The 23,739-nt window shown below is 44.2% G+C and overlaps 2 protein-coding genes across 13 annotated transcripts in view; one reads left to right on the top strand and one right to left on the bottom strand.

Annotated features, from left to right (window-relative positions):
* RASEF (RAS and EF-hand domain containing) overlaps positions 1–12,707 on the top strand; it is a 57,022-nt gene extending 44,315 nt beyond the window's left edge. For 2 of the 3 annotated variants that reach the window (XM_006182736.2, XM_032477521.1), the window contains 3 exons: positions 3,721–3,840; positions 6,294–6,370; positions 9,441–12,707. In XM_006182736.2, coding sequence (XP_006182798.2) covers positions 3,721–3,840; positions 6,294–6,370; positions 9,441–9,546 — 303 coding nt within the window. In that variant the 3' untranslated portion in view covers positions 9,547–12,707. The remainder of the gene's footprint in view (positions 1–3,720; positions 3,841–6,293; positions 6,371–9,440) is intronic. The other variant, XM_032477522.1, reaches the window with a different exon arrangement.
* Positions 1–23,739, bottom strand: part of LOC116663053 — a 150,236-nt gene that overhangs the window by 37,462 nt on the left and 89,035 nt on the right. For 8 of the 10 annotated variants that reach the window (XR_004319091.1, XR_004319084.1, XR_004319093.1 and 5 more), the window contains 2 exons: positions 2,538–4,253; positions 34–218 (listed from right to left, as the gene is read on the bottom strand). The exons of the other annotated variants lie outside the window; for them this stretch is intronic. The gene's annotated coding sequence lies outside the window, so the exon portion shown is untranslated. The remainder of the gene's footprint in view (positions 1–33; positions 219–2,537; positions 4,254–23,739) is intronic. 10 annotated transcript variants of the gene reach the window in all.

Here is a 23,739-nt window from a genome sequence, read left to right on the forward strand (position 1 = left end):
TAAGAAATCAAAACAGAGAGACAGAAAACTTACACGGGAAAGTTAGAGGCTGTCTCGGAAAATGCTGTTTCTCTTCTCTGTCCAAGTGAACTTGAGTAGAAACCCCTGATCCAGGCTGTCAGGAAGGACTGGATTGAGAAGCAGGTTCCCAGTATCGGTCTCTTCCTCAGCAGCTGGGCAAGTTCCCACAGAGCCAAGGATGCTGCTAAAGTGAGCTTCTGGGGAGAAAAAAAATCTTGGGTTCTGAAAGAGGAAATCAGAACCCCATTGGCAGCAAGTAAAACTTCAGGCAACCCAAGAAGGAGCGGCAGCTCAGAAACAAGGGGGTGATGGGGCTGGGGTGTAACGTGACAGGCTGTGTAATAGGAGACCCATGTGTGCTAGAAGCATAAGTGAAACACGACCTGGCTGTGAGCTTGAGCCGGGTCCGAATTCTATAGGAACTGCATTCTCAACCTTATTTTTTTCTGGTAGTGATTTGGGTCTTTACACATTCCAAGGTACCACTGAAACCAGCAGTTGGTATTTTAAACCTGGGTGGGAGCTATCTGTGTTTTCCTTTGGTCAAATAAGATGGTGTCATTCATCTGAGAAGCTTTCACATTCTTTGTTTTATGGTAAATAATTTTTTTAAGTAGGAAGTAATTTCAACCACAGTTAATATGCTACCAGCAGTTATTAATCACCATGGTTCGGCATCAGTCTCCTGGTTCAGCATACTCTTTCGGAAGAAACAAAACAAAACCAGTAGCTAACACAGGTTTTCAAGCAGGTCTTTTATCTGTAAATTTTAACAGGCATTAAGTGCAGTGGGGGCTGAACAGAGAACTGATTGCTATCTGATCTCAAGTTAGCCCCAGATTCTTCAGTTAGGCTTCTCATACCTGTAAAACACCAAAATGAATGTTCTCTTTCTCACTAAAGAAGTAATGTAAGAAATGACTGAAGTTGCAGTAAGACCCAGGCAATGATAAATAAACGTGCCTTTTGTTCAACTGAAATATCATGACTTAAAATTATAAATACAACGAAAGTGTGTTGACATTTATGTAGTATTTTTATTTCACAAAATTTTCCACACGTTATATTAATCCCTGTAACATATCTGAGAAAAGAAGTAGGAAATGTAATGTTATCCTCACTTTTCATGAGAAACCTGAGGCATAGAAAGTGTATGACGCTTGCTTTTAGTTATTTAGAGGTTAGGGGTAGCAGGGGGAGTTGGACATCCTGATTCAACACTGGTTGCTCCTTTGATTAAGCACCAGAGTGAGCAGCAGATTAAGGAAAAATCTTTTGCTGTCAAGAAAGGCTCTCCAAGGTAGTTAGTACGTAGAGGAGGGGCATCGCCTCAAGGGAACAGGTGGACCTCCCTGGGATAGACCAGTGAGTTCGGAGAATAACGGAGAATCCCAGCTAACTCATACCTAAGTGATATTTAAGATCTATAGCAAAACCTTTTATTGTTGAAACTGTTGGACTTGGTCTTCATTTTAAGACTTTGGATTATACTCAAGAAAAGGAGGCACAAAGGCAGGCTCGGCCATATAGTAATGAAATAGCCCTTAGTGACCAGCTGTGGCCTCTGCCAGGGGCCCCATTACCATAATTTGATAAATAAATTAGCACCTACATGTGGTAAGTGTAGCTATCCCTATTACTTTTCATGTGGTCTAAAAAGGAAGAAAACTGTATTCAAGAAGAATTTTTGAATTTGTTATGGAGAGAAAATTAGACACCATCAGACTCTGACTTTCACTTATCACAGTGAACCTTTGCCCCGGCTCACCTTTTCTAATTTGAGGAAATTCTACTGACGCTATCTCAGTGGGCACAATAAGAGTGGGTAGAAACCAATGGTGAGATCGTTGGGATAGGCCAGAGGCCTGAGAAGCAGTAGAATGTCTATGAATTAATCATTAATGCACTTAAACTGAAAACCACTGGGTTACAAAATCTTGTGATAAAATTATGGCCATTTACTTGTGTCACGAGTTATTTATTGATTGAATACTTGGGTAAAAATTGGATGGAGACACTTGAGACATGAGATCTCTTCCCAACTTCTACACATTCAAAAGTATTTTAGGCATGGTAGGGAGGGTACAGCTCAGTGGTAGAGCACATGCTTAGCATGCATGAGGTCCTGGGTTTAGTCCCCAGTACCTCCATTAAAATAAATTAAATAAATAAACCTAATTACCTCCCCAGGTAAAAAATAAAAATAAAATAAAGTAAATCTAAATATATGTATATATATTTGGAGGGGGGCATACCTGTTTTGTGCGTGTGCTATGCTAGTGCCTGCTGTATATCCATTAATAAAATGGAGCTTGTACTCGAGTAGGGGAGACAGAACACTCAACAAACAAATAAAATAAATAGAATGATAGAAAGTGATAAATGTTGTAGAAACAAAAAGAGGGCAGGGAAAGGGGGGCTTATGGCGAGGCGGTGGGTTGCAGGGAGTGTGGTCAGGGTAGACTCACCAGAAGGTGATATTTGAGTCAAGACTTGAAGGAGGTGCCGGTATTTACCTGTATGACTTTGAGAAGTCATTTAGACGCTCGGATTCTTGGCTTACTTCATCGAATATTTGATTAACGGCTTCCCTCTGAGGCCCCTCTGGATCCCGAGCAGTTCCCCACTGAACACAGTTACTTAACACATTAGTGGGCGGGCTGTCTGGTTTGGGTGGGCCTTTCATTTCCTGCTCCCCTGCGCTTTTATTTCACTCTGGTGAGTTCGGTTGGAGGAAAATGGTCCGAAGAGAAAGGAAGTCAGATATAATTTCACTGTCTTTAAGGCTCATGTCCTGATTCCATGCCAGGTGCAGCACCACACTGGATGAGCACCTGGATGTCTTTAGGCTGCTGCAGAGTCATTTCCCCACATCTCAGTCAGGGCTGCTGCTTCTCTTGTCCAGGAACCAGAAACCTGTTTTTCTAGTCAGGTTGTCTTCTGTTCTCATCATAGCTTGCTGAGGTGGGATGTGCCGTCACTGACCCCTTCATTTTCCAGTTAGGGAAACGGAGGCAGAAACAGGCGGAGACAGCGGCCAGGGCGGGGTCTCAAACTTGGCTGCCTCCCCGCTCTTCCATCCTGCCAGCCAGCTCCTCTGAGTGCTGGGATGGTGCGGCGGAGCGCTGTGCTGCCTCGGGGGCCTCATTCCAAGGATCCGGTGCTCTGAATGATCATTCCTTGACTCCTCACAAGAAGAACGTTGACCTTGAGGCCTTCATATTGTGCTTCTGTTATAAACCAGACAGCAGCGGGTGTGGAACTGCCAAACTTCACTTTTGCCCCATTACAGCTGAGGGAATGCTCGTGTGTTTTGTACCTGGGATAATGAAGTTGACTTGTAGTAACCACTGTTAGGAGTGAAAATTGTAGAAAATAATGTGGGCACCACAGCCAGATAGAATTCTGTGGTCCTGCCTCTTGAGTTTGTATTGGTTTGTATAGTGGGAAGGGCGATGGAGTCTGTTGAACCCTGGCCCCGGCCCTCACAAGGTCTTCTTGAACCGCTCTGAACTTCAGTGTTCTCACCTGGCAGTGGGGAAAAGTTTGGCTCTTTTTAGAGCCAGTTTGAGGTTTAAAGACATTGTACATCACGTGGCACATCAGGGGCATTTGGAAGTGGTGGCCGTTGTAGTCATCTTCCTCATAACTTGTCCAGTGTTTGACATCTGCACAACTTTGTTCTTTTCTTCGTGGTAGGATGCAGCCCATGAGAGCATTCCTATCATGTTGGTAGGAAACAAGGCTGATCTTCGTGACGCTGCTGAAGCAGAGGGACAAAAATGTGTCACAGGGTTCTTTGGAGAAAAACTGGCCATGGTAAGAGTGAGAGAGGGTCCAAACTGGAGGGGTCTTCAGCTTTTTGTCTGCCTTTGCTGAAGAGGTGGAGGTTTTGTTGACAAACCTCCACTCTGTTTGATGGGTCTTCTGTCCTTATATAGACAGAACTCCCAGTGGCCCCCCTCTGCCCCATGAATGTAAGTAATTGCACCAAGAATTAAATCACTTGTAGAGGTAAAACAGTCACCTGATCATTTTCCGCACTGAGTATCAATGACAAAGAGGAGGCAAAGTTATTCCGTCTTCCTCTTCACTCTTCCCCGGTTCCTGGAATCCTTCTCTCGTCCTGGAATCCAGGCAAAGGAAGAAGAATGGGTGTCCTATTTTGAAAAGATGGGTTTGGTTCCAGAAGGTCCCTTTGCCAAGGGGCAGCAGATGTTGCAGTGTGTCTCCTGGGTGAAGGGGTGAAGAGAATTGAAAGACTCGTTCTTTTCTCTAGGATTTGTACTCAGCTGGAATAGCATACGCTAATTTTTGGATATGCATTTGCATAAAGGATAGACCCCATTCTGTCCAGATTATTACCGTGGGCAGTGTTTATTGTCTCATTATTACCCTTGTGTCAGAATGCTGCACGATCCTCCTGTGACTTGTCTTACCAGAACAAGGAATCAGGTGCTCCTTGGGTCAAATAAGTTCTTACTGTAACCGTCTGGTTTGACGTTGCTGTCTGTGGTCAGAACAGACAGCAACCATGAACGGACTGCTCTGTAGCATATATGTGTGAACTTTAAAGAGAAGTTTCAATTTCATTATTTGAAGTTGGAATTGTTTCATGTTTTAAATTTTAGAACTGTGAACAAAATATGATAAACATCAAAACTAGGCAGTGAAATACAAAAGAGATTCATTCAACACATATTTAATGGTATCCACCATATGAAAAGCACTTCCCTGTGAGCTGAGCAAAGGGTAGAGAACAAAGCAGACTGTCCTTGCCCTCACATAGTTTACCGTCCGGGGGGGAGACAGACATTAAGCCCATGTAACCCACACATCCCCCGGGAGATCTCATAGTTCCTGGACACATGCCAGTTTCATTCCCTCCCCATGATGTCTCAGATTTCCCAAGGTTTGCTGACTTAATATGCATCTCATGACCTCCATCCTCCTGCATCCTCAAAGGCAGTCTCCATTTAACCCCATAACATCCTGGCTATGAAACTCAGCAACAGCACTGCCCACTTCTACTAGAAATACAGTCATTTGGGGTATTTCTTTGTCTTTTCTATGGATTTGGGGGCTCATGGGTAAAGGTTTCACAGTCGTCTTTCCCCATCGTTTGGTTCTTGCCTCCCTCCCTGCTCCAGAGCACTCACCACACCACCCACCTTATCCCACACAGGACTGTGTAACCCACACCCAGCCCCACAGCACATACAATTCTCCTTTCCTAAGGGGAGTTGTCTCCAGCTTGTTAGACCAAGACACACAAAAATAACTTCATCAGTTAAACAGTCATGGAAAGTGCTATGCTGGAAAAATAACATACGCCAGATTTTGTAATAGGAAAACCTAATACCGAGTTTTCAGAGTTAGAAAACACTTAATCTTAACTTTGGGAAAGGATTACCTAAAAATCTAGAAGGTATGCAGAAGTCAGCCTAGTGAAGGGGTTAACAGGGGCAGGGGATAGCCTAGGTAGTGGGAACAGCAAGTGCAAAGGTCCTGAGGTAGGAGGGAATTTGGAGCATTGGAGAAATAGAGGGACGACCAGAGTAACTTGAGCATTGTGAGGGAGGGAGAGTGGCGGCAGGTCAAACTGGGAGGTTGGCTGGGGCCACAAACAAACTAGGCCTTGTCAACCGGGTATGCATTTCAACACTACTTGAGAGGGATGGGAAGCACTGAAAGGTTTGAAGCAGGAGAGTGATGTGATTGATGATCATATGCGTAACCACTGGGGGGTTGAATAATAGAGACCTAGAAAATGTCCATAGGTTTTAGCAACACAAAGGCTGCTGAATCTTGATAGGAAAAGATAATAGGGGGGAAGGGGTGTGTGTTAGCTGCTGGCCAAGAGGAGACAGACTTTTGATGGACATTTAATGCCTGAGTGGTTACCTTAAGGTATCATTTTTCTCTCTCTAAAATTATTTGATAGAGAACATTTGGTAGCATGTGTGACTCTTCAGAAATAAGAGCCTTAAAACATAAAATTTTGTATTGTGGCTTTTGAGGGCGGCGGGGTACGAAATAAAAATCCTCTGACTAAGAACTGTTCCTGGAATAACTAGACTCAAACCTGTTTTTTTTTTTTAAAGTATTGAAACCAAATACTTTAAAGAATTTGAATCCAATTTCTTAGCTGTTAGTTTTGGCATACTCAACAGGGGAATATTTTTATTTTATTTTATTGGTTTTAAAAGCTAACATTTCAGGAAACCAATTAAAGCCTTCATTTAATGGTTTGGGTTTTTTTTTTTTCACAGACCTACGGAGCATTATTTTGTGAGACAAGCGCCAAAGATGGTTCGAATATAGTGGAAGCTGTTCTCCATCTTGCTCGGTAACATTTGCTTATATTTGGAAAACTGGATGTAGAATTGAGTTTTCTCTTAGCTATTGCCTGTGTCAGATTTCTTGACCATAACACAAATCTCCATTGGAAAACACTGTCTCATCTTTCAGTAGTGGTTGGAGAAACAATTAAACATAGTTTTTATAAAAACTGGTAGTACTGCTTATTCACTGTGAACTTTGGCAAGATACCTTTACTGCCAAACAAAGCAGGTGCATCTGAGGTGTCGTTGACATTTCTGCAAAATGTCACCACAAAGCTAATAGTTGACATGTGTGAATCACTTCCAGGAACCAGATTTTAAATACAAGAGACTATTATGAATATCTATTATGACATTTTCCAAGGTAAAAGAAAAAAAACTCCACAAAGTAAATTATGTATCATGCCAGTTGGAACCACCTTGTTTAAAGTATTACCCAGGTTATTATTAAGCTAAAGCAGTGGTGTTAATCATAAATAATATTTGGAGATGTGGGTTAGAATGAAAATTGAATCATTGAGGAACTTAGATTTAACTGTGAGAATTTTAATCCTTGCAGTATTCTTAGGAAATAACAATGTTTTCCCTTAGATTTATTTCTTCTTCCTAGTTTTCTGCCACAAATGAAAAGGTGATTCTTTGCTGGTCTAAAGGGATTAAATACACCAAAAAAAAAAAAAACAGAGAGAGAGAGAGAATTAAAATGTGCATTGATAAACTCCAGGCCAGTGATCTTTAATTGCTGACAAAGCTAAAACATAATTTTAGGCATGTAGTTCTTTTCCAGATCATTTGTGAGAGTCTGGTTTTATAAGAATCTTTAGTACAACAGAGGGCTCAGCGCTACCTCAGCCTTAGGCAGGGCGTGCTGAATCGCTGCCCCGCCTGAGCAGGAAGGGATGCTGCAGGTCAGGCCCTCTGTGTGGCTGTTGGCTTCTGCCCAGCTTATGGAGGACTGTTGTGTCAGGAGGCTCAAGGTCCAATCTTAAATCTACCCCGAACAGCTGTGGAGTCTTGACTGAGTCCCTGTCTTCCTTCAGGCATCTCTGATCTGCAAAATGAGGGAGGAGCCGAAGAAAAGGACCCCTAAGGCCTTTTCTAGTTCTGATAGTCTATGATTCTCTGTATAACAGCTTGGACTCCACTGAGTAACGTTATCACTGTTTAACGCTGACTTATCTTTTGGGGTCATGATACAGTTAAATGACTCCAAATTGCCACAGTCACACCCAGAGGGCAGAATCGATTCTCTTTATTGTATCATAAAGATAGGAGAGCCGGAAGCCGCCTGTGCCTCTCCCCTTCTGCTCTTGCTGGCGCGTTGGGTCAGCCCAGCAGCCACCCTGTTTACAGGGCAGCTGCTTTGCTGAAAACACAGATGTGCAGAAGCACTTGATAACAAGATCACATCTTGTGAATCACTTATCAAGGAGCTTTTTAAATTGTTATTGCATTATGGCCTGGTTTGAGGCCTCCAGGTTAGTTATGTTAACAATGTGTTAAATGTGAAAATTATATATAAAGCAAACATGTAAAGAATTTCATTTGCTTTATACTGCGCTATCAGATTTGCTAGTCAGAATACCCAAGACTTAAATGAAACTGGCATAGTTTCCACAGGTAAAATTACCACTTAAGAAAGTTTTATCACCTTCAGAATGTTATATATAATGCAGAACACATAAGTTCTTGATTTAGATCTCGTAATTCCCAGCCCTGTCACTTTCATGTCATGGCATAAAACTTGGAACTAGAAGAGTTTATGGATTTGCATTATGTGAAACAGAGTTTGTTTTTGAAGGGAGGCCATAAATGTTTGGTTAACAACCTGAACTCCTCTGCTATTTCTTGGAAAACCTCTCAATCCCAGGATAAGTTTCTCCTGGAAATGCAGTTTCCCCGTAGGGCTGACAGGACATTCATTCCAGCCATTGTCCACTGGTAAGTAACTTCGCCATCACAAGAGCCACAGGCTTTAATCATTCTGCAACAGATTCAAGTTCAACAGGCATTAAATCAGTCAATGGCCTGAAATCTGAGAAAAACACAAAAAGCTCGGGCTGATGTTATCAGTTCAGCACCATTACTAAGCCCATTGGGTGTAAATCTGTCCATAAGATTGAGTCATTTAAAATGCAGGTGTTGGGGGAGGGCATAGCTCAGTGGTAGAGTGTGTGCCTACATGCACAAGGTCCTGGGTTCAATCCCAGTACTTCCACTAAAAATAAATAGATAGAAGCCTAGTTACCATCCCCCCCAAGGAAAACAAAACAAAAATAAAAATAATAAAATAAATAAAATAAAATAAAATGTAGTTGTTAAGCATATGGTAGCTTTTCATGAGGTAATTTAATTTGCCCTGCCGTAATCCTTTTTTTAGATGTTTGGAATTATATCTTCATGATTTCCATAAAATGGGGTGTACCCACATTTTTGGTAGATTAAAGAAACTGAAGGCCAGGTGAACAACATGGGTTCCCATCTTTCTCCCTTAATATTTGCTTTCAGGTTCAATAATGACTGCATTATTGTGCGTGCTCAGCATGAAAGGCCTGTAGAGGTAGCAGGTGATGTAAGACAGGCTGTGCAATGTCACATGAGTTGTATTAGTTTTCTACCAAGAGTAGTCTGTGTGTGTGCATGTGAGTGTGTGCACATGAGTGTACGTGCCTGTGCACATGTGTCTCTGCGTGCACGTGTGCATGTAGGCATGTGTGCACTGCGGCGTGTGTGTGTCTATGTGTGCGTGCATGAGGGTGCGGCCTGGGGCTCAGAATGCAACTTTGAGAATGAATCTCAACTTTGCCACTTCTCCAGCGGTGTGACCTAAGGGAAATTTTTTAATGTGCGTTTTTTTTAACTTCCTTTTCCTTTCATGTAAAATGGGGCACAACAAAATCATCTAGTTGTCTTGAGGATTAAATAAGTCAGCACTTACAAAGCATTTAGAACAGTCTGGATGGCACACAGCAAGTGCTCAGCAGTTCTGTTTTATTTCTACAGAACTGTTTGTGGTTCAGTTTTATACCTCAGTAATCTTCCTCCCTGTGTCTTTATGTCTCTCTCTCTCTGCAGGGAAGTGAAAAAAAGAACTGATGAGGATGACAGCAAATCTGTTACCAGTCTGAGTGGGACCAGTTCCAGAAAGTCAACCCAGATGAAGAATTGTTGCAATGGTTAAATCCAGAACATCCTTGGCCCAAGAAGCCTTCATTTCCAGAGTACCAAATGTGTGTGACTTTGCTTCCGACATAGAGTGGTGCATCCTGCGGACACTGTCAAATGGAGAGTATGTGGAATCCGAACCGTGCTCTCGGGTCCCTCCAGAACGTTGGCTTTTTTTTTTTTTTTTTTTTTTTTTGCTATGTTTCAGTGAATGATTTGGGCCCCCTGGTTAAATATACCTGTCTTGTCCCTACAGAGTCTTAACAGATAACATATAAATGTCTTTAAAGTAGTAAAACACACACACACACACACACACTTAGATCAAAGCTAGAGAAGTTCACTGACATATTAGATTCACATGATAGCTGACTTGGTAGATAACCTATAACATTTACTTCCAACTGGCAATACTAGAAAACTGGTAAAAGAGGGTTACCATCCTAGCTTTGCTGTAAACTAGCCTTGTGGTCTCGGACAGGTCACCAGCCCACATCAGATCCGTTTCCCCATCTGTAAGACAGGCAGCTTGGCCTTTCAGGCCTCAGCCCTCTCGGTTCTGCAGCTCTTCGAGCAGTGCTAAGGAGCACGTGATGGGCCACCGCTAATAAGGACTCTGGTCACTTGCACTTTTTAAATATTGGAGTATTCATTTTTCTCATTTCTTACACAAGAACAGAATTAAATTGAGGAAAAATAACGTTTTAAGCTCCAGTGGAGACAGGAATATCAATTTTTTTATGTATAAAGAAAAAAAGCATTTTTGCAATAAAAATAGTTTGTATATAAGAGGGTATTTTATAATCTCAGAATACGTATAAAGTCCATGGTTTGAATTCAATGTTAAAAGTTCTAATGAAAATATATATACCACATAAACACATGCTACTGAAAATACCATGCCCAGGAAAGGTGTCATTCTTAAACAAAAAAAACACCAGCAAGTGACTGCCAGGGGCTGGTGAAAGGGAGGAACTGAGAGTGACTGCTAATGGATGTGTGGTTTCTTTGGGGGGGTGATGAGAATGTTCTGGAATTGTATTGTGGTAATGTTTGTTTTTTTGTATTGTGGTAATGTTGCACAACTTTGTGAATATACTAAAAAAACCCCACTAAATTGTATATTTTAAATGGTGAATCTTATGGTATGTGAATTACATCTCATTTAACAAATACACTAACACCTAGAACAATTTAACATTTTGCCAAACGAAAATACTCATCCTAGAACGTCCCCTTGGTTTAAAAGCATAATCTCCAGCATCACGCAAATCCCCTAACTCCCTGGTTGCCAGCATTCACTTCCTTAAATAATGAACAGTGAAAGAAATGTATGGTTTTGGAAAATCATCTCTTTTGAGGAGTTGTGGTTAGGGGACAGGTGAATCAAAGTCCTTTGTCTGAGGTGACTCGTGACCCATCCTCACCAATGGCCTGTTGAGTCTTACTCTCCTAGAAACCGTACTGCCGCCCAGGCTTCCCCACTGAAATGTCTCCGAGAGCCAAAGGAGTCAACACCTGAACCCAGGGTGAGTTTTTGCTTTTGGTTTTCAGTGGCCTGCACCAACTAAGTTCCTCCTAACCAGAGACTTGAATTTACCTTGATTCATAGGACCAGGCCCCAAGTAGCATGCTGGAAAAACTTAAATAATAGCTCTTATTTATTGTACTACATAAGCTAAAAGCATCTCTTTTGTGGAATTAAAATAATTCCATGTAGCAGTTCTCCTCCTGTTTATGATTTTTTTGATCAGATCTTAAATTCCCCAAGCTTTATTTTTTTTTTAATGAAAATTGACCAGATATATTACACACACATTATAAATAGCCACACCGTCATGTAACTTTTCAAAGCATGCCTTCTCTGTGTTGAGGAGATCTAGGCATTTTTTACTGGAAAGTTGGTTCTGTCCTCAACAGCTCTACCATGGATTCCTGTTTTGTTTTTTCGTCCCAGGAAAAAAAAAATTCTAAATTTTTTAACTAAAAAGTATGCCTCGCAGGTGGGGAGTTGTCAAACTGAATCAGGGAAGGAGAGGTCGTTATTTCTGTGCCATGGTGAGGCGCAGGTTAGAATGGACACCCAGGTGTTGACATATGGTACTCCTGCTTAGGTGTTTGGTGCAATTGCACAAAACTATATTAATATAAATGTTATTGTGTCGTCTTTATTTATTTTCCCCCAAAGTGTCTATATTTGTCTTACAATATGTATATAAGAGTATACCTTTGGTACAGAAGTATTAACTTGGTCTTTGCTTCTGGAGTGTATTGATTAAATTAATTAGATTACATGGGCACCTCTGACAGACAAAGCAATCATCTTTAACTATTTAAACCTGTCATAAATATTTTTGCAACAAAATCTAAATGAGAGACTTACAGCTCTGGTTAGCAATCTTGTTTAAAGAAAAGGCTACTTACAGCTCTTTCAGTCGCCTTGTTAAGAAATCAAGATTATTACCAACATTTAATTTCGAGAAGGTGTTCTCAAATTTAAAGTATATTTTTGGTAAGAACAAAAATATCTAATGTTTTTAACTTAGACTTAATTTGATATATTTTCATAGGTCTATGCAAGTAACTCATCTTGTCTCAATTTTTCCTTTGAGAGCTTTTAAAATCACAATTATTCTACACTCTTTTTAATGTATCCTGACACATTGGATAGTATTTTAGTTTCGTCATGGAAAAGAACGTTAGACGTGAAGACATTTTTCATTGTTAACTTTTAGCCTCATGCATTTTCATAATTTATTTTTTTCCACTTGCTGCTTTATATGACATATGTCACATTTTATTTAATACTGAATGTGATTTGCATAAAGCCAAACTGCACAACCCTCTTGCTGAAGTTAAAATCGAGGTAAGATTTATTTTTGTATTTGTACAGTGATTGGCTTCAGAGTGACGGTTTTTGTGGGCTTTTATTGTAATATGTGTGTAAGAAATTTCATATGTATATATCAAGTAGGCCTCTAAGTATTGAATAATTATTTTATTATTTTGATTTACATGGTTTACATTTTCATAGTATCAGCTATACTTCATTTATACTGTTTATTTCTCTTCCATTAATAATTATCCCCAAAAGTATAATTTTTATAGCAATGCAAATGTCTAAGGAACTAAAAATATTTTCTGCATTGTCAATTCAATAAAGCATGCTTGCTTTGGTTTTCTGGGTGTTTCCTTCAGCTTTGCTGCAGGCATCCCTGAAGTAGTTTTAGTTCTAGGATGTGCCTACATGAAACGGTGCCTCTGAAACACTGGCCAGGGCAGCAGGCTTCAGGGAGAATAGAATGAACATGTGGTGGGCGGTGCTGCGGTACACCCAAGGGTCCACAAGATGGAAATGAACCCCCAGCAAAGCATATTGTTTTTGCAAGCCTTAAACTAAAAATAACATCTTTTCTTTCCAGATCTAGATGTTAAGATATGTTTTCATGGCTGAAAATGGAAAATAGGCACAAATGCTTCTACTTGAAATTACAGGGTAAGATAAATCTTCAAGTGCAATGTTCTAGGAATAATTAACCAGTTTAAAATTTTTCTTTCTGCATCTGTGTATCGGGCTTATTTGTGAATTTGTATTTCTTAAATTTCCATAGAGTGGGAATTTAGCTGTAAGGCCTTTTTAACTTGTGACCTCTTGGGCTGGCGGTGCACAAACCACGTTTCAGGGCATTTGACATACATTTTTGTAGAGTCTCATGCTGTCCTTAGGACTCTGGCTTTCTGAAAATTTTTCACCCCTAGTTTTCCAGTACATCTTCCCATTGCTGTGCAGCCGGGAAGAACTCAAGAGCTGGATAAAGAGCTCTTCAGGGGGAGTCTTATGAGTAGTTCCAGTGTGGTTTTAGAAGTAAAATTAATGTTCTTTAATTTGCCACAAATATTGTCTCTTCTTGCTCAGTCATTCCAGAAACAGATATTTTACCTCTTAGATAAAACCAAAAAACTTCTTACCATGGTCTCTCAGGCCCTCTGTGATCTGCCTCCTAACTGTTCCCTCACTCATTCATTTGGGTTTATTGAGCCCGACCGTGTCCTAGGTATGATCCTAGACCACTGAGGGTGCAGAGTGGGTAAGACCGACTCTCAAGCAGATTTCGTTCTGGTGGGGGTTGACAACAAACTTGTAAACAGATAAAGAAGGTCCACATTCTGCCTCCTCCCCACCTTTCTCTACCCCAAAGTCCCCAGTCAGGCACAGGAAACCCTGTTCCTCCGACATGCCTGGCTCCCTCCCCTCCAGCCCTTACTCGGCTCTGCATTCTGCCTGGAACACCACTCTGTCTGCTTGTGGCATCTGCCTGCCCAGCTCCTGTCCAACCTGCATGTCCCAGTTCAGAGACTGTTTCCTCCCGGCAGCTATGCCCAAACCCAGAGTCTGAGCTAAAGATTTCAACCCCCAGTGCCCATCTTCGTCAGACTGCATGTATGATCAGCTCACCTGTGTGCCTGGCACGCCAGGGCGTTTCTGTCTCCTGCCACCCTTCACACCTCACTGAGGAGGGGTAAACTTTCCCCACTCCCAGTGCACACTTCAGCAGCCTCATGATTTCTGATCCCTCTAGATCAGGGTCTCAAATTTTTTATGCCACAGACTCCTCTGAAGCCCAGAAACCCCTTGGAATAATGTTTTTAAATGAATAAAATAAAATACATAGGGTTATAAAGGAAACCAATGATATTGAAAGACTATTCCCAAAATGATATTCGACAGTATTGGTGCTATTTCATTAGCACATTAAACAACAAAATCTGATGGTAGGCCTGTTAGCCACCATAATTTTGACATCATGATAAGGCAAATGGTATTTTGAGACATCTGCAAAGAATCTAATGCAAATTATAAATATCTGATTTCTACTGGTGACACAGTCACAGATACCAATAATCCTACCAGGGTTTGTTGTCAGCATTTTATAGTAAATGAAATACTAAATTTTAATTAAAGTTTAGTGAAAATAAACATTAATTTTTTCCCCATCCAAGGTAGAAATACAGATTTTTTTTACCCATAGACCCAGTGGGTCCATGCCCCAAGTAAGAACCCCAACCCTGGGTTAGAAGCTCCAAACATAGGATATTCAGAAGAGAATTCCCATATAGTAATCAAAACTCCAAGCTTGATTTAGCAGTATTAGTCCTCTCCCTGCTCCAGCTCAGGCCTGCTTCAGCCTGGAGGCTCACTGTGGGAAGAGGGGCTTGGTCCTGCACCCCTGACTACCCCTTACTGCTGACACTCTCCCCACCAGGCTCCAAGCAAGGAGAACATGGTGCTAACATCATAGATGCTGTTTTATTTGTTAGCAAGCTAAATCTCACAGAAAAAGAATGCAGGTGGCCAGTGGTTCTTGACCATCACATGTGCTGAAGTTTAAGGATAAAATGTGGTCCTTGGAGAAATCTGTTGTAGTCCACCTCCTGCCTTGTAACTGCAGCTCTGAAACTAGCCTGATTTACTCACCCCTCTTATAGCCATGAACAGGGGCGGAGGAAGTAAGAAAAGTATAAAGGTTAAGAATCAGAAATAGTGAATGTTTTCTGGGATGAGGTGGCATATCATTTTTCTCCTCTCTAAAATCCCACTGAAACTGAGTCAAATGGATTTTTCTATAAGATACAGACCCATAAAGACAGAAGACAATGGCAATAAAATTATGAAGCTAGAAAGTAGACGGAAAACTTGGAACCGAGTTAACAACCTAAGAAAGCTGAATCCTAAACCATAGTGGGGGGAAAGCTGAAAGCAGTCTAGGTTTACATTGCAGGTTTCCCAAAAGGCTCAGGAACTGGCAGAAGCAGGTGCCGCTGGAACTGAGGGTATAAAGGAAGGTGGCGTGAAAGCAGTTTGAGAGACAGCTTTATCCCTAAGCATTGTTCTCCCATGCTATGCCACTACCAAAGTCTGGAGATGTATTTTCTGGAGTAAAACAGGGGGATGCTCGATTGGGGGCTATGCCAGGCAGAGTGGAGTGCGTTGGTACTATTCAAAAAGCAGGGGAGTTAAGTGACAGTATGTAATCTGAGTGCTCAGTGCTAAAAGCTAAAACGACCCACTCAGCTTTCAGGACATTGATGCCTTTATCTTCCAGAGACTGAAAGACTTAACTGGAGTCCACTTACCAGCTAAGAGGAAAGACCTCTTTCCAAGAAATGCACCCTGTCCCCATCACCCTACAGTGCAGTTCAAAGCTAGCAAGTCGCTTCTATCACTCAGAGCTTTCAATCAGGATTTTAGCTCCCCTGAACAATTGAAGGATCACAGGATATTTGTGGAAAGGTTCTAACAAAGAAAATGGACACCAAATAAAACAGAAAGATACCAATTTGGGGAAACAGAGCTTATGCAGAGGGGAAAAAGGCTATCGTTAATATATTTAGAGAGAGAAAGAAAACTATTGCAGCCATGAAACAAGAACAAGATGCTATCAATAAGGAATATTCATAGAGCAAAAACAAGCTCTTAGAAATAAAAAACATGACAGCAGAAGTTTAAAAAAGTAAACAATATAGAGTTTGGAAGACAAAATTGAGGAGTCTTCCAGAAGGAAAAGCACAGAGAAAGAGAAACCAGAAGAGGAAGGAAGGAAGTCCAGTATCCAAAAATAGCTGTTCCAGAAGGCAACAACGAGAAAGCAGGATGACAATCAAATGTCAAAAGCAACTGATAGAATCTCCCCTCTCCACTCCCTGTTGGTTATAGGTTAGAGCTTTCTGAAGAACTCACCTGGGAAGCTGCTGTAGCTCTCTTGCCTGTACCCTCCATTGCCTGTTAGCTGCACTGAATGAATGACACCTGGAGTGAAAATCACCATAAGACAAGGAGAGGGGCTGGCCCTTCACCCCAAGGGTAGGCAGGGAGAGAAGCAGGGAGGGAGATCATGTAGATGGGGGTCTGAGTACCTGGGGCAGAAGCTGACATGTTCCTGTCTGGGACATGTAAGGGAGAAAAGCCAGTTTGCTTTGCACTCAAAGGAACTTAGAGCCAGGAAGCCAACCCAAGGTCCATGTACTTTTGGAGGAAGGAGGTAAGTAGATCTCAAACTGCTTGCCCATAGTGTGATAAAGAGCAGCGGGTTTAACATGGAAGCTTCTAAGAAAGAACCACAAAGACAAGGAGTTTTGGAAACATGTCTGAGCTGGTCGAGTTACTGGCAGCAGCCTGTACTCAGCCCTACTTCTGTGTCTCATTTCTACACAACCCACACCTGGGATCCATCTCCACTTTCCTCCTTTCCACCAGCCTTGCCTCCCCGAATATTCATGTATATTTTAATATATATTTTATACATGGATATTTATATATATTTCATGTACATTATATGGTGCTAAATTCAGTCAGCTGTATCCCCTCCCAGGATTTGCCTGGTGCCTGTCCTTTCCCCAACCAAAGAAGGCATCATACAAGCTGGCCAGCCCAGCCCTTGGTTCCTGTCATCCTTCCCCATTTCTCCATTATGTCCCACTGCATTTCAGAAAGCACCAGAACCACTCGCTTTGACTGTCAAAGAAAACTTTAAGGCTTTTGGTAAGTGTCCTGTCCCATTAACCGGACACAGAAAGTGGCAGGAATCTAGAATTTAATGACACGAGTCTTTAACAATCAGATAAAACGCTCAGAACTGAAGAGGGGCAGTGGCCCCTTTACCTCTCTCTGAAGATGTCCAATAACTGGCTATTTCAGAGCAATATCTGCTTATCATTAATGTAACTATGTGAAATTCTCTGGACCCTTTGGAATGAAATGGAGAAACCAAAGAGAGGGCTGAGAAGCAAGCTGAGACCTGTAAGCAGCTGCAAAGAAATGTAAGCCCCTCCAGGTTACCTATTGTTTACACACTCCTTCACACAGAGTAAATGAAGTTCCACCTACAGACTGTTGTAGGAAGCCTCCAGAATGACTTGCCATCCTGAGACATTCCTAGAACTCTTTCTGGCTTCCTCTTCAGTCAGCCTGCATCCTACGCCCACACCCAGCACCACCACCATATGGGTGATCTACCACCAGCAGCCCTGGCTGCAGAATGGATCTCTTAACAGTGACCATCATGCTCAGATTCCCTTGACCTCCGGAGGAGACATAAGCGGACCCTGTCCTACCTTCTCCTGTTAACTGAGTTGGAGCAGGAACTGGTCTCCCTGGAAGGAAGACTGGAATCCCAGACCCTTAAGGAAGCCATGCAGGACAGCGTATCAAGGCTGTGCCTGTTCCACCCAGCATAAGGTTAAGTCTGGGTAAAAGATTTGGGTCAGTCTTTTCCCTTCGGAATGAAACTTCTGGCTGAAGTGGCCAGAGAATGATTTCAGAGAAAGACGATAAACGTAAACAAAGGGCAGCGAAACAACAACACAAGGAAAACATTACAAAATCCTCGAGCATGTGTTTTTACAATTTTCAGGCCAAATGTGTGACCCTTGGAGAGGATACACATTTTAAGGTCAAAGTTACAAGGATGGAATGTGGAAAAAAAATCATCAGAGTTAGAAGCCAAACTCCGACAGCTGACAAGTTATTTAACATTTCTGAGCCCTAGTTTCTTCATCTGAGAAAGGGGTTTAACTGCGCATCCATACCCAAAATCTCATTTACTGTTAATGTGCTGCTGATTCCCAAAGCCACATCTCTGCCCAGCCTTTCCTCTGAGCTCCAACTGTATAGCCAATAGCCGTTGTCCAAAGACAATGCAAATTAATTCCAATTTTCCAGACACTTTCCACCCCACCAAACTGTTCTCTAATGTCAGGGAATGGATGTCACTACACATCTACTTTTTTTGCCCAGGCCATACATCAAGTCAGTCACTGGGTTCTAATTTTGACATCAAGTTGCCCCTTTTCCTCTAGTTTTACTGCCTCTGCTTATAGCTCAATTTCGCATCCTTTCTTTCCTGAATAATTACAATAGTGTCTCATATCCCCAGGGCTTAGAATAGTGGCTGCTGCATAACAATACCTTAACAGTACTTGAATCCAAAGTCTGGACGAGGGGCAGATGAATCATTACATCAGTGTGATGGCTGTGATGAGTGCTGTTGTATGGGCCTTCCACGGGAGGAAGTACTCAGCTGATGAGGAGGACTTCAGGTGCACACAAAGGGGTCACAATAAAAATGACCTTGAGAGGCATCTTGCATTCAACAATTAAAACATTTGAGTACTTCCTGTGTGCCAGGAATCATGCCAGACGTAACAGTCACCATGACACAGGCCTTGCCTCCGTGGAGATCGTTATGGGGTAGACAGCATCCCATGCACAAACTGCCTAATCAAAATACACACTTGGATGTCCAATTTTAATTCAGGAGTGAACTCCTGATTCCCTGTCCCAGCACCGCCACCCAATCACACATGCCAAACCTGCTCCAATCGCAGTATTTCCCACATCGGTTAATGGCACCTTTCCCTTGCCAGTTGTTCAGGCCAAAAATATTATTGTCATCCTTGATTTTTGTTTCTAACAGTCGGCTTCCAATCCATCCATAAATCCTGTTGTCCCTACCTTCAAAATGAATCCAGAACATGACCCCCTCTCACTTCCTCTGCTACTGTGATTATTCCAACAGTTTCATAACTAGTCACTCTGCTTCTTCCTGAGACCATACAGTCTGTTCTCAGCACAGAAGCTTTATAATGCCCCGGGAAGGTACGGGCTATAGATAAGAGATAGATAGATAGATAGATAGATAGATAGATAGATAGATAGATAGATAGATAGATAGATGGATGTATATGAAACCATGAGACCAGATAAGGTCACCAAAGGCATGAGTATAAGAGAAGGAGAGATCTAAAGACCAGGCTCTGGGACATTTTAATGTTAAGAAATTGGAGAGGGAAAGAGGAAGCAGTAAGCAGAGGAGACAGAGAATTAGTAGCCAGGAAGGAAGGAGGAAGTCCAGAAGAGTGTGGCACGCTGGCAGCTAAGAAGGGAAAATACTGCAAGGAGAAAGTGATCAACTCCATGAAAACTTGTGAACTGGCCAAGATGAGGACGCAGAGTTGACCACCGGATTTAGCAACACAGAGCTCACTCAAGGCCTTAAGAACAGACTCACGTGTGATGGAGCTGTTGGCATGATGGAGTGGATTTAAGAGAGAAAGGAGAGCAATTGGTGACAGCAAGTGTAATCAATTCCTTCAAGGAGGTTTGTTCCACAGAGGTGCAGAAAACAGGAATGCAGCTTTAAGAGGAAGTGGGACCCAGAGATGGTTTTTTTCAAAGGTGAGGGACATAACATGTTGGATATTGACATAAATGATGCAGCTGCAGAGGGACAAACTGATCATGCTGGAGAGCAAGGGAAGAACTGGAGCCAAGTGGTGGTGTAGAGGTGAGAGGATGGGAGCGAATGTCCAAGTTCATGGGATGGCCTTGGGAAAAGCACAGAAACTTTGCTGGTAGCTAGTGGAGAAAAGGAAGCATCAATGTGGTAAGACTTTCTATATTAAGAAAAGAAAGGTTGCTGTCACACGTAAGACAGTGTGGGCAACAGGGAAAGTGAGGAGCTGGGAAGGGACCATGGCTGCGGATGGAGGGAGGGGTATGAAGAACTAAAGCTAAAATCTGGACATGGAGATGGATTCTGGAGGTTTCCATGGAAAATTACTATTACAGCCTGAGCAGAGGGTGTCCAAGGTGGTTGAGTTGCTGACTATGTGTCTGAAGAACCTCCTGGAAGACAGGAGCAGCAGGAAAGACTGCAAAGAGATTCTAGATGCATGCAGCCTCGGGCATGAGGCTAGAGACCCAGAAACAGTACAACTGTGGCCAGTGTCCAGCCAGGGACCAGGGAGTTTGGGGAGTGGGAGGAGAGAACTGGGAAGCAGAAAGACAGAGGCCACCCTGAGCGGATGGGAGGGACCTCTCTTTTGGACACCTCATTTCTCACAAGGTGGCACTTCTGCACTCCCACCTTCTGACCTACCACAGAGGAGCCAAAAGCTGGAGGAAGGGCAGGAAGCACTGCAGCTTCCTCACGCTGTGGTATCGGGGCCATGGGATGCTCCCGCCTCACTGATTGCTAAGCAAGTCCAGGATGGCTCAACGTACCATCAGTGCAGGAGGTGGGGGCACGACTCTCTTCCTCTGACAGGACCCAGCACTTAGCACAATGTGTCCACTGCTAGCAGGATGCAGAAGCCAAGATGGGAAGAAGCAGGAATGCGTCCCTCCACTGAATGGTGATTCTCTGCCTGCCAGATGGGAGTCCAGCCCCTGATTGAGTCCCCCAGGGCGAGGAGGCACAAGGCCCAGGCCTGCTGAGCCACACTCTGCAGTGTTTTCCTAAAGCATCCCCAAAGATCATAGGAGGTCTTGTGACAGCCACATCCTCCCTGCCTGGTGGCAGGTGGGCAGAGAGCCACAGAGCAAGGAGATGAGAGGGAGGCCCGGAATGAAGGGAATTGACTCAGAGGGGTCACAGCAGCGTCAGGTGGGAAGCCGAGGTTAATGTGCACACATCCTGGCTTAGGGACAGTGGGCCCTTCCTGTGGTCCCCCATAGGCTACCTGCCCCAGAACAGCATGAATTCATAGTGCTGACCAAGGTTTGCAACAAAGGGCTGGGGGCAGAGAAATGAGCTGGAACCAGGACCTTAAGGGTTCTCATTTCTCAGCAAAGCCAAGAGCTGATGCTGCAGGACGTTGCAGAGGGATGAAGCCTTGCTCATCCCATTCTGTGACCCTAGCACAAGCCCCACCTTCCAGCTCCCCCAGGCTCAAGAGTAAAATCAGAATGAAAACTCTCAAGTATTTACTACCCCAGGATTGGTGGGAGATGCCAGGAATATACCATGCTTGCTTGGGAACTCGGGCGTTCGCCTCTGCCCTCTGAGATACCATATTGTCACAGCAAATGGCTCTGACCTTCTGGAGCCCTTCTCTTGGTCCCTGCAGAGAGCATTTCACAATTCTAGAGAGAGAATTCCAGGCAGCTGATACCTGCAACGGGGCAGAACGGCTTCTCCACACAATCACTTCTCCTGTGAAACACTAAGTCCTAGCGAACAGAGACTCTGGCTGCTGCATTTTTGGACCTTCTCACTGCAGCCCCCGCAGGGAGGGCAGCAAACCCGGGATATGCACAGGAATAAACCCCGCGGAGACGCTGCTCCCTGCTCTGTGCGAGGTGGGGCTGAGCCTCTGCTCTTCACTGCTGCTCCACCTGGGCTCAGGGGCCCATGGCACAGGCCTGGGCTGTCACAGAATGAAGGTCCTGTGTCCTCAGCAGGGAGAGGAAAGAAGGAAGCACAGCCCTGAGTGTGGGCGGGGATGTGACGAATGAGCACAATGCAGGCATGTAAGGTGCTGGGGACGCAGAGGACCGGATACCTAACCGGTCTGGCTGGGCTTGTAGAGGACTGTCCATTCCCATCTGCACAGGCAGTGAGGCCGGGACCCTGAATACTTGATCTGCATGAGAGTATGGGAAGGGAAAAGGGGGCCTGAGAAGGGGCCAGAAGGAGATCTCTGTTTCCAGAAGGAGGGGTGCGTGCTGCCAACAACCCCTCTTCTCCCAAGCCCTGTCCCCCTCCTCCACCGTAACTTCTCTGGGTCCACAGCCAGGCAAAGAGCATATTGGGGGCTTTCCAGAGTGTAGCATTTCCAAGGTCAAGCCTGATACGGAGGCCTCAGGGGCGAGGCCTCAGGGGCGAGGCCCAGGGCAGGCAGCTGGACACATGGGAATCCAGACAGCGGGAAGGGCAAGGAAGCCATCTCTTGTGGTAAACAGTGCTGGCAGCTGGGGTGCATCAGGGGAGAGGGGCAGGGTAAAGTGAGAGGCCAGAGTAGAGCCTCACACACAGTCAAAGACACATGGATACACACACCCAGCCACACAGACACAGAAACAGGAGCACATAAATCCAGTGATGCCACTCAGAAACTAACTCAGAGTACCCAGAGACCTGTTCCAGAAACACACCTACACAGACCCATGAATACCCTGACTCGAGCAGACCCCAGCACCCCACACACGCAGACACAAAGACAGGCTGCACACATGCAAACAGACGCGGCTGCAGACCCACAAACACAAATGCGTTCCAAATCCACCCTTCAAAGCCTTTCTCTCCATAAATCCTCCTAGGCCTGCTTATCCACCTCTAAACTCTGCTTTGTAATTTCAGTCCCACATGCATACCCCTGGTCTCAACTTGGCTGTGTGCTTTGTCAGTGTCAGCAAGTGAGTCCCCTGCCCTCTTCAGCAGCCCCATCCTTCACCTACACACCCATCCCCATTCCCAGGAGTGTCCCCAGTTTACTGCAGGGTCCTAGCCCTCTGTCTCTCCAATGCAGCAAAAACAGAATCTAAAGGAAGAGCAAACCAGACAGACACACTGTGTCAAGGTAATACCAAAAAATTCTTTACATGACCTTATGCTTACCACTGTCTACCTCTAATCCGTAACCACTCCGTCAGTGCTATTCCAAGCGTAGTCCTAGCTCTAACCCTGACCCTAGGTAGCCATCGAGTCATGTCTGCAGCTACGCTGGGCACACAGATACCACACACTGAGGAAGGTAATGAATGGGTCATTTGCAGTCCAGAAACCCAGCAGCTCCCTCAGTAACAGCTGCCCATACATCGGGGCAGCTTGTACCTGCCGGGCTCAGCGCTCAGCTGGGAACCCAGGAGCACCAGTGCACCCAGACCCCCTGACCCTTGTTAAGCACACAAGCCCACAGGGGCCCAGTGCGCCCCAAGCCCTGTTCCGGGACTAGCCCAGCCTCAGAGCTGAAGTTCCCGCCATACCCCTCCCCACCTCCTGCCTGCCAAGCTGGGAGCATCTGTTGCCCTGGAACCCCCACCAGGCGGGAACAAATGGGCCTGGGGCCTGGAGCTGAAGGGAATGTGGCCACTTCCCAATGCGGGGATTCCCAGACTCACAACACCCACACCTAGACCCTCCACCGCAGAGCCTGGCCCAGGTGCCTGTCCTAAAGAGCTAGTGGGCCTGCCAACACGGGGTGAGTATGGGTGCATTAGCGCACCTCTCCCCTGCCCCAGGGTCTCCATCTGGTGATGGATGTGTTCACTCTGGACTCATCAGCAGAGGTAGAGCTGAAGTTAGCCCTGGGCACCTCCCTCCCCCCAGCCTTGGTACCAGGACCCCCAGTGCAGCCTGCTCTGTACCTCGGCCACCCCAGAGGCTGTCAAACACTGCCGAGGCGCTCTCGAGAGCTCGCCAAGCCGAAA

Source organism: Camelus ferus, chromosome 4, assembly GCF_009834535.1.
Source record: "Camelus ferus isolate YT-003-E chromosome 4, BCGSAC_Cfer_1.0, whole genome shotgun sequence".
Classification (NCBI taxonomy): domain Eukaryota; kingdom Metazoa; phylum Chordata; class Mammalia; order Artiodactyla; family Camelidae; genus Camelus; species Camelus ferus.